Below are 11,221 nucleotides of genomic sequence, written 5' to 3' on the forward strand. Positions count from 1 at the left end.
GCGAAATTTAATTTTAAGGTACGGACAAGGAGTGTATATCGGAGGTGGTGACCCTTTTGAGAGTTGTATGCAGCGAAATGGTATGCCGATTGGTGTACATTCAAAGTGACAATAAAATTATTACTATTAAAAGGAATCCCATTCCAAATTATGCATCTTCTCCAGCCATGAGACTCCTTCAAGTCAAGCCCGATTCCTTTATAGGCTGTCACAAGAATTTCCTTAATGTGTAAGATTTGCTACTGCTGTCTCCTGCAAGGCTTTTTTTCAACTTTCTATTCTAGCTTACCACCTTGTACCATCCTGGTACTTAACCAGTACCAACCCGAATTAGCTTTTTGGGATTACCCAAGGTTAACTAGGTTTCATCTACTAATAGAACAATTTGTAGTTCGGATTTGAACTGTGAAATTCTTGGTGTTCTCTGATATTGGTTTTCTAGGTGACATCACCAGTTTCATTTAATTGGTCCCAGCTACTGTGGGGTAGAAGTGAGAGAAACAGAGGAACTCTGCACAATAACTGCTATCAAAGCAACCTCCTCCTCTTTCAGGAGGAATAGATATTTTCTTTAGCAGGGTAAGGAGGAGTAGCAGTTATTGTAGGAGGCCCTCTGCTCCATGAAAGAAAACACCCTGGAGGAAAAGCGCACCTAAGCCCTTAGGATGGATCTTCTTAGACTGCAATTGCTCTTAAAAGCACTGAAAATGTTGGACCATGACATGTCTAGAAAAGTCAAAGCTACTTGTCCATGTATCCTCTGTAATAGATATTATTTTGTAATAATGTGTAGAGTGGCATGGTGGCCTAGAGGCGAAGACGCTCACCTCTTACTTGGAAGGTTGAGTGTTCAATCCTATGCAGTGGCAGATGTTTTTCTCTCAGGGCGCAAAGAGAAAAGATCTGCTGTGAACTCCACGTAAGCATTAGGAAGGGCATCCAGCCAGCAAAGGCTCATTTCTATTCAGTCGCCATAACTCCGCTCCAATAAAGAGATTAAAGGGTGGTTAACAAAAAAAATCCTAATTATATGTAAACAGGGTCCTTGCCTTTTTTAAACTTCTGCTACTCCAATACCAGTGATGGTGAACCTTTTAGAGACTGAGTGCCCCAAAACCACCACCTCCCTGCCCTGTGCCCGCCCACCCACATGGCCACCCAGTGCCTCCACAGCCCACTGCAAATCGCCCAGGCAGCCCAGCAGCTCCATGGTGGCCACACCCTCCGCCCATGCCCAGCAGCATCATCTGTAACAGTGTGGGGGCAAAGTCTTGTCTCCACTGTCTGGCTGCCATGCCCTTGGCTGTTCTGCTCTGCACAGACTGCGTTCGGGGGCAACTCTTCTCTGAGGGGGCTGCTGGTGAGGGGCCTGTGGGGGGAGGCAGGGCTGGGGCGACGGTGCACATGCCCACAGAGAGGGCTCTGAGTACCTCCTCTGGCACGGGTGCCATAGGTTCGCCACCACTGTCGTATTCACTTGTTTTGCTGAACTTTTCATATTAGCTTGGACACTCTTAAGACTTGAGGGCTGTCTCCAACTGAATGGATAACAATAGCGAATAGAGGGGTCTGTAGAATCCAACGCTTTCATAAAATGGCAAAATGATTATCTTGAAATAAGTCTCACCCTTTTTGTTATGTATGTGAGAAACTACAATGCATATACAAGGTGGGCAAATCTTTGTTTTACAGAGGTAGTTTTTTCCATTCACACCCTTTAGGACAACCTTAATAGTAAATACAAAGCCTTATTCAATCAAACATTAATACAATGATTATGTGCCATCAAGTCAGTATCAACTTTGGGGGAAGACATAAATTTTCCTCCGCGATGATCTGTCCCTACCAGTCCTTCAGATCTTCCAAAGTACAATAAGAGTCAGCCAAAAAACTACCTCTGCAGGGAAAAAGAAAATATATGTTGGATGTTAAGTTCCCTGTAAAAAGCACATGTCACTTCCAGCTCACAAATCCTTGTTTCTTTTTAATTGAATTATTTGTACATAATTAATAGTTTGTGCCTCGTGGGTCAACAACTGCGCTCTCTCATCTGGTCCCAATAGTGACCTGCCAGACACGAACCAGGTTATCAGTGTAGCCAGCAAATAGAGTCTGAAAGGAAAGAGAGAGAAAAAAAACAATGTTAACAAAAGGATAAGGGGGCAGAAGGCTAAAGGATGAAAGGAAGGGCTGATTTAGCTCCCCTATGGTACACAGTAACATTAAATCCCTTTTCATGCATTCCAAATGCAGATGTTGCATGTCAACTGCTTGGGCATCAATCTGAAGGGAGGACTAGGTGGAAATAAAGTGCAATTCTTCCTCTTTCTTAAGTGGGAGTTGAAAATGAGAATAAAAACAAACAACCTGTAATCTGCATCCTGTGTGCTAAATTCCTTCCTTCTGTGGGTTGATAGCCTACAATATCATGGTTGCTTCTTGAAATTCTATCTTCCCCATTCAGCCCTTGAAACTGAACATATCCAAAAGCTAAGGGAAATACTAAAACTGCCCACTGTCTACACCAGGGATCGGCAACCTTAAACACTCAAAGAGCCACTTGGACCCGTTTCCCAGAGAAAAGAAAACACGGAACCACAAGCTGACACACATTCTTATTGGGCTGGCTCTCTCCTACCCTTGGTCTGCCAGTCCTCTTCCCCCACTCAGTGTGTGTGTGTGAGTGAAAGAGTGAGAGAGATGCTGCTTCCGCCTGAGACACAGCAAAGGGAAGGAGCCCCGCTCAATAAGCTTGTCAGCTTGTCTGAGAACAGCGTGAGACCACTCTTTTTTAGAGGGGGGGGGGAGGGAGAGAAATCTGTCTCTCTCTGCAAATGGCAGAGGCGGCTGGGAGCCACAGAAGGCTGAAAGAGCTGCATGCTGCTCTGGAGCTGCGGATTGCCAACCCATGATCTACACCAACAGTGCTCCCAATTATTCCTGCCATTTGCAACTCCCCACACTAAGACGAGACATTATAACTAATGGCTACTCTCTTGTCTTCCTGGGTAATGTATTTGCATCTTTTGTATACCCATGATTTCAATCCTTGCTCAATTGCTCAGTGGGTTTTATTTATTTAATGTAGGTTACAAAAATTAATCACAGAAAGCAGACCAAAGATTTAGGAATGCAGAGACCAAGTGTATGGGATTTTATCCCCAATAACACGTGGTCCCTTAAAATTATTCCCTTTCAAAGTGAACCACGCTTGCAAGATCCCAATTCAAAGGTCCAGCTGTTGGTCAAGCCTCTCCTAGTAGAGAAGGCAATTAAGATTCTCAAGAGGCTGCTGGGATTCTCATATCTCACCTGCCCATCAGCAGACCAGGCCAATGAGGTGCACTGAGGGGGTTCTGCCTTGCTGCTGGTGGTGATCACTTCCTGTTTGAGCTCATCCACAATGATTTTACCTTCCAGATCCTGTGAGAAAATAAGATTGGAAACAGATATCAAAGAGAGGTAACCCTGGGCTTTTCTCCATTTCCAAACTATACTGAGAGTAATAGGCTCAGAAACAGCCTCTGGTTTTCCACATGGGAAGTAATGTCAGATGGCATTCTGTGTTTCATCACAGCAAAAATATAACTCCTTACTCTTAAAGCTACTAAAAAAAAATAGCACAGCTCCACAGATAGGTCAGAAGCACACAATGCTAACTCAAGAGATGGCTCTCCCCAGCATCAACAAGAATTAAATCTCTATTCTGATTTGCCTGTGTCCTCTGATAATCCTTTCTTCCCATTCTTCTCTAGTTGTCGTCACTAAATATCCAATCTGTAAGCCTGAGACAAAATTTACACCCTTCTTGGAACTGGTGTGACAAATAATAAAAGTCAACAGACATCCGAGAAAGGCATAGATGAATATGTGTCTGAATATGACACTGAGTGTTCCAGAAGGAAAATTCTTCTATTAATGTAAAGTTAAAGCTGCAAAGGGAGGGGTTTTTGGTTTTTTTAACACTGTGTCATATTTATTACTTTGAACCCTCAGCCAGGGGTTGTCGTAACTGTTCTTTGCACAGCACATTGTGCACTGCCTGTTTCAACATACCCATATCTTGATGCTGGGACCAGTGGCAGCACACAGCCAATAGCGGTTTGGGCTAAAGCATAAAGCATTGATGATGTCCCCACCATCCAGTGTGTAAAGGTGCTTGCCTTCGTTCAAGTCCCACAGCATTGCCTGCCCATCCTAGAATGGAGAAACAAATCATTTTAAATAGATCGTTCTTTTTTCCTTCGTTATAAAATTGCAAACTTTCAAACACTTCTCTTAAGATGTTAACAATCGTATTCTCCATTTAAAGAATCAAAATGCAAGCTCAGAAATAAAAGCTATACATCACATAATCTCTTCATAATACAACAGACCTTGAGAAATTCCCTCTGGCGCTAAGAGGGAATTTGGGGCAGCTCAGAAACAGAGTGTGGGTTATCTGCATGGGCTAGTCAGATGGCGCTCGTGTGTTTCATCATAGCTGAGACAGATTTCTTTTCCTGTAACCCTCAACCACCAGGAAAACAGCTAGGATAAAAACTGTCAAAGAGTTTGCAAGCCACTAATTTCCCCCCGCCCTCTTAAGACAAGATACCATATATCCCAAAAATCCCTTTCCAGTCTTTCTAGGAAAATCATCACCAAAGAACCTAAGCAACTGGTTTTGGATCCCTCGTTATTCTTGGCTAGGAAGTGGTTCTCGCTGCTCATTCAAAGAACACTATCACCCTAAAAATAATCATTCAACAAAATTAAAATATGGTGACAGACTGAGCTACATCAATGAGGATTCCTCTTTCTTTGCCAAGAGAAGGGAAAGAAATGAATTGGCCCAATTGAAGACCTAAATCTCTCTCTTTCAGGATTCAGCTTCCGAGTCAATCATTGCAGACTTCTATTCTGAGGGTGCAATTAAAAATACTGGGAGTACTTTCTCCTTACATTTCCTGAGTCAATCAGGGACAGGCTGTTAGTTCTAGTTAGATTCTTCTTCTCTGCAGAAGGTATCTGTCTAACCCATTTTCATTAGAATTCCCATTTTTAATCATTGGAAAACAGAAAAAGAAAACAAGGTGGTCTTTTAAATCACAATGACTTACCTTGCCACCGGATGCACACAATGACCCATCAGGAGAGACAGTCACGGTGTTCAGGTAGCCGGTGTGCCCAATGTGGTTAGTCTTCAGCTTGCAATTGGCCAAGTTCCAGACCTATAAGTTGGAAGAAAACAAACCCACATAAGGAAAGTTCATTAACATTTCAAGGCATGAAGTGTGAATGCTGGATGGCAGACATGCAGTAGGTATTTAACCTTTATTTGTTCTGCATTGTCTTTTTAATATTTTGTAAGCCATCCAGAATTGCTGCAACAGTGCAATGGGTGGCATAAGCATTTAAATATTAATATTTGCCAGTAGGTAAACTATTTTAGAGATGCACTAGTTTGTGTCTTCATGAAAAAAAAATGCAGCATCTTTCAAGATGACTTTCAAGTGAAGTAAATCCCACCCCAGAAATAGATTCAAATCTATTTCAGGTAACAAAAAAGGAGTCTGTAAACATTTACTGCTGGAGGATAATGGAACAAGCTATTATTTTTAAATTTTTGCTTTTTTTAACAGTGCCTCTTCAACAGATGATAGTTTATAAGATCATTGGGTTCTCCCACCCGTTTGTTTCCAGCCTCCCTTCTCTGATATGTGTGTGTGTATCTTTTTTGCTGACAAAGAGTTAAAGAATTAAGTGGGAGACTAGAATAGCTATTTCGAGCTCCTTATGCTCTCATCAGCTAGCCACACCCTTTGTGGGATTCGAACCTAGGCAGCCTACAGAATCCCATAAAAGGTGTGGCTGGCTGATGAGAGCATAAGGAGCTCCAAATAGCTACTCTAGTCTCCCACTTAATTCTTTAACTCTTTGTCAGCAAAAAAGAAATTTGAATTTGTAATGTATTGCAGTAGCGACTTGAGCCTGCTTAATGCCCCTAGTTGGGGGGTGGCAAATTTCTTTCTTTTTTGTTGATAAAGAGTTAAAGGGGAGACTAGGGTGGCCATTTCGACCTCATTTTGCTCTCATCAGCTAGCCATACCCAGAAAAGAAAAAACTTTATATCTATCTATGTATCTATGTATCCATCCATCCATCTCTCTCTCCCTCCCTCCCTCCCTACCCACCCACCCACCTAGATATAGATCCCAGGCAAAGGTTCCCCTCACCTTGACCAACTTGTCCCAGCCACAGGAAACAATGATGGGGTTGCTGCTGTTGGGGGAGAAACGTACACAAGACACCCACTCAGAGTGGCTTTCATCCTATGGGAGAGAGAAAAAGATCAGGAAAGAAAAGCATTTCCTTAGCCAATCCTTTGATGCTAGTTTACTCGCAACGCAACAAAGCTATCGTTTTTTTTTTTAAAAAACCTCAACCTGTTTCATTATTTTAAACTATATGTCTTATCAAGTAACTGTATTTCCACATTCTCTTCCCATTACTTTTGCCCCTGCAATTTCTACCTTCTCTTCTCTGTGCGATAATAATTTGTAACAAATACATTCCTTGAGCAGTAACGCATCTTTACCTATGAAATCCTAGTAAAGTGTCAAATATGGTACTACACAAATATTAACTGAAAGCTAACTGAAAGAATCACACTTCCCCTCCAAAAACAACCCACTTAACTGGCAAGGAATCATCTCCTTCCTAGTATATATCCCACAGAACCAGAGCTGCCTTTGAGAAAATGTTATGACTTCACTCGGTTGATCCTGCATTCAATAGATCTGTTTCTATTAACAGCTAAATTTCTTGGTGCTTTACAGTAACAGCTCCCAAACCTTTGGGCACCAGGGACTGGTTCCGTGGAGAGAGGTTTTTCTGCAGACCAGAGAGTGTGGTTTTTTGTCCTGCCTGCTGAGGCTTTTGCTTGTCTGCACAGCCCGGTTTCTGGCACGCCGCGGCCCAGTGCCATCCACAGACTGGGAGCTGGGGACCCCTGCTTTACAAGTCAGACATGGTTGTGAGCTAATAATAAACTTGTCTAAGACCAGCCTTCAGTGTCACCTAATATAAAGACTGTCGTGTTAAGTCAGCGTTTCTCAACGTTTGTGTGACGGCGACCCCTGAGGGGGGAAAATGGCGGATCGCGTTGTTTGGCGACCCCCGTAAAATGGTCGTTCGACCCCAAATGGGGTCACGACCCATAGGTTGAGAACCGCTGTGTTAAGTGAACGTTAACAGCATCCAATCCAAGATCTGAAAGAAGAGGCTTACTTGCACGGTGTACTTGCAGACACCCAAGGTGTTCCAGAGTTTGATGGTTTTGTCCCTGGAACCGGAGACGATCTGACGGTTGTCGGAAGAGAAGGCCACACTCAGTACGTCCTTGGTATGGCCCACAAAACGACGAGTGGTTGTGCCTCTGAAAGGAAGCCGATTTGAGACTTTATTTCCCTGTGCTGGAATGTGGTAGAGGAGCCTTTGAAACACAACATTTCTTTGGGTTCTTCACCATTTCACTGTTATAGCAAATCCTAGTACTGTCCTAATTCTAAGTCAGTGGTTCTCAACCTTTTTAATGCTGCGACCCCCAACCAGTCGTAAGTCGAGGACTACTCAACCAGTTGTCAGTCGAGGACTACTCAACTGGTGCAGCACCGTTTGCAGAATGGGACTTTTGGCGGGCTCAGCAGGGCAGAGACAGCCTGGACAATTCCTATTGGCTTTTGAAAGCCAATAGAATTAGACTATTCAAGAGAGTCTATTCTATTGGCTTTCAAAAGCCAATAGAATAAAAGGGAGTAGCACAACTAAGGAAAAGGGGGAAAAATGGCGGACTACGTTGTTTGGCGACCCCCGTAAAATGGTCGTTCAACCCCAAATGGGGTCCCGACTTACAGGTTGAGAACCACTGTTCTAAGTAAAGGCCAAGATCATCCCTAGGGATGATTAATTTTAATTAATTTATTATCAATATATTGACACAGTATTGCTTTTCAGGGTTAGGACTTGAATTATGCAATGTATATAGTCTTCAAAATAAACAAAAAATATTTTTTCCCATTACTGCAATGGCAAGATACATCCGCGAAGCTGAATGGGATCTTTAGCTGTGTATTATCAGATTTAATCACTGGGAGTGTAGTAAGAGATCAGAAAACAGAAAGTTCACAGGAAATAAACTATCCCCTCCTGAAACATAGGAGCAATTTCTATTTACAACTTGCACTCACGTAGTGAGATCCCAGAGACGCAGTGTGCCATCCCAAGAGCCGGAGAGGGCAAACTGCCCATCTGAAGAGATGACCACATCACTGACAAAGTGAGAGTGGCCTCGTAGGGCTCGCTGGGGAATCCCATAGTTAGTCTCGTCTCTTGTTAACTTCCACATGATGATGGTCTTATCTGTATAAGAGGAGGCAAAAGGTTATTCCTTATATTCAATCTCAAACCAGGAAAAGGCCCACAAAAGCAAAACAACGGATTCTCACCCAACAACCTTCTGCATCTACGGTCCTGAATTTCATCCTGTACCCAAGCTTAATTCTCAGGGTGGTTGGTGACAAAGCCCACGTGAACGCCACAGTTCAAGCTGCAAGTGCAGCAGTTTTAGTTGATTAAAAATTCTCCCTTGATCAGCAAAGGTTCCCCCCCCTCCCACATTGCTGGTAGAAGGTTAGTTAAAAGCAACGCTGTCTTTTAGCTGAAATGACAGTGATGAGTGCCAGGATCCACCAGCCCCTGCTTCAGAGAAGTGCCAATTTTCAACCCACTGAAAGTTAAACCTTTGATGTCGAAGTATATTCTACATACATGAAAGCCATCTCCAACATAATTTAGACCAGTTTTTCTCAACCTTGATGTGGAACTGGTTTGGAGCATGGTTGGCTGCGGAATTCTGGGAGTTGAAATCCATACACCTTTAAAAAAGCCAAGGTTGAGAAACAGCGATCTATTAAAAATGTATCAGCCCAAGAACAAGACATCTGCCAAAATTTTCCTTCTAAAAGTAAGCTTCTTCAACTAAAAATGGGTTGCTTTAGGAATGTTTCTAGAGATGTTTTGACCTCATTTCCAACATCAATTAATTAAGGACTTTCATATTCAAAAGTCTTTGCATATCCCTACTATTCAATCAGCAAACTCAACATCCTGGACAGAAGGAACTCTCTCATTCCTTACATTCCAGTGTAAAAGTGTCCCCTTTTTCATCGTCTACTTGTGTATTAAAAAGCATAGAAAAACACCCTCAATAGCAATTTTTTGGACTTCCATCTTTGCAGTTTTCTAAAGTCTTGTTACTATATTTTTATCCTGCTTTTTTAAATACATAACTTAAGGTGGCAACCCCATTTAATACTCATGCAACTTACTTTTTCCACAACAAACCACCTGTGGGGTATATTGGGCTGAGTGACTGGCCCAAAGTCACTGAGCCAGCCTTGATGCTTAAGCTGGTCATGAATAATTATCATCTCTGATTCATGGGCACGATTCATGTTTCTCAACCATGTCAACTTCAACAATGTGTGCAAATTCCCATCATTCTCCAGCCTGGAGAATTTTGGGAGTTGAAGTCCGCACATATTTAAGCCACTAAGGTTGAGAAACACTGCTATAATCTGTCAAAGAAACTAGAATCCTTTTGGAGAAGGAGAGGCATAAACATTGTAATAACATAAATGCTTCAAAGATGTAACTTCAGTTGTCCTGAAATGAGAAATAAGTTACCCTAAAACAGAGTTGCCTAATAAGAAATATTCATTGGACCTTTCCTGTAATCCAGGAAGGGGCAATAGGTAGACAGGGTGATCTCAGTAAATGATCAGTAATCATTTTGTGGTCCCAGTTGTTTGATAAATGCTATAACTGGAAAATAAAGCTGCCTATAGCAAACCACGAACAAAGTTACTATATAAGATTTGGGGGGGGGGGGGCTGGAACCGATTTGTCCATGTAAGTCCTTGTTGCCACAGTTCTGCACTTGATCACAAATTACCAGGACTAACACATGCTCAGGTATTTTCTTGAGTGTAGCGTTTACCTGGCTCACCATTTCACATCCGGATTTAGCTGAGACATCTTGGAATTCCAACTAAAAAAAATGCCTTGTAAGCCTAAAATCTTTCCTCCCTGCACTAATGCACAGGCCTAAGATTTTTAACAGCCACATCTCCCCAGAATTGTGGGCCACTGCAACAGTTTAAGCCATGCTGGCTCAGGAATTCTGGGAGTTGAAGTCCACGAGTCATAAAAGAGCCAAGCTTGCCTACCTCTGGTTTAAGCATTCTGCTTTGAATTTTGAGCAAACAAAACCCTAACGAAAGCTTCCATTTTCTTTCTTGATCCTCTCCTGTCCCATCATAATTGCAGGACGTGTCTTCAGACCTCATTGAAAAGATCAGTAGACAATGTCAGATGTAATCATTGGGACGGATGTTTCTTCCCTCTCTAAGACTTGCAAGAGTCCCGCATTCTAAATTCAACATCCCCTTATTATTCGGCTTGTTGTAATCCTCTTCCTATACTCCATTCTTAAGGCACCATGATTTCTCCCCAAAATTGCCTTTATCCGACCCCGGGCAGTTTTCTCCAAAAAGAAAACTGATTCACCAGGTCGAGCAATCCATGCTACCCTCGCTGATCGCCCATGCGAAATTGGTTATCTTTCACGTTTTCTTCCCCGTCATGGATTCTCCCAGTCTATTCTTTAGGTCACCCCTCTGCCTCCCTAGTGGACTGGTCCGTCTTGCTCCTCCTTACCGCGTGAGGCGGAGAGGATCATGTCTGGAAATTGTGGGGTGGTGGCGATCTGGGTCACCCAGCCGTTGTGGCCCTTTAGGGTACCACGCAGGGTCATCTGCTCCGTCATGGCGGCGGCTGAGAGAGCTCGAGCTCCCGCGGCGGACGGAGGATGGCGTCGGATTCAGCGGAGGCCCTTCGCCCGGACCTGCCAACTCGCACAGGCCTAAAGAGAGAAAGGAAGAAGCAGCGTCTTCCGGAAGCGGAAATGGTTTCTTTTCACGCGCTCCGCTGCCGGGACCGTACAATATGGCTGCCTCCAGAAATCGCCTGAGCATTTAAGCTTAGAAAACTTATAAAAACAATCTCTAAGAGATGCTTCATTATTAGTAAAAAAAACCCTAGTATTTCATTATTAGTAAAAAACTGTGCATGACTGCATATTTGATTTATCAACCGGTAGCGGCTGATTTCCTACAAA

The 11,221-nt window shown here is 43.0% G+C and overlaps 1 protein-coding gene across 1 annotated transcript; it reads right to left on the bottom strand.

The window, feature by feature from the left end:
• Positions 1 to 1,957: 1,957 nt before the first annotated feature.
• On the bottom strand, positions 1,958 to 10,990 carry RACK1 (receptor for activated C kinase 1). The gene is made up of 8 exons (XM_039361046.1): positions 10,762 to 10,990; positions 8,232 to 8,403; positions 7,273 to 7,420; positions 6,219 to 6,314; positions 5,103 to 5,213; positions 4,057 to 4,197; positions 3,313 to 3,423; positions 1,958 to 2,112 (listed from the first exon to the last, which is right to left on the bottom strand). The coding sequence occupies exons 1-8, from the start codon at positions 10,868 to 10,870 to the stop codon at positions 2,047 to 2,049; spliced, it is 954 nt and encodes a 317-aa protein (XP_039216980.1). The 5' UTR covers positions 10,871 to 10,990; the 3' UTR covers positions 1,958 to 2,046.
• Positions 10,991 to 11,221: the final 231 nt, after the last annotated feature.

Source organism: Crotalus tigris, unplaced genomic scaffold (genome assembly GCF_016545835.1).
Source record: "Crotalus tigris isolate CLP2741 ecotype Arizona unplaced genomic scaffold, ASM1654583v1 scf7180000019189.1338056, whole genome shotgun sequence".
Lineage (NCBI taxonomy): Eukaryota > Metazoa > Chordata > Lepidosauria > Squamata > Viperidae > Crotalus > Crotalus tigris.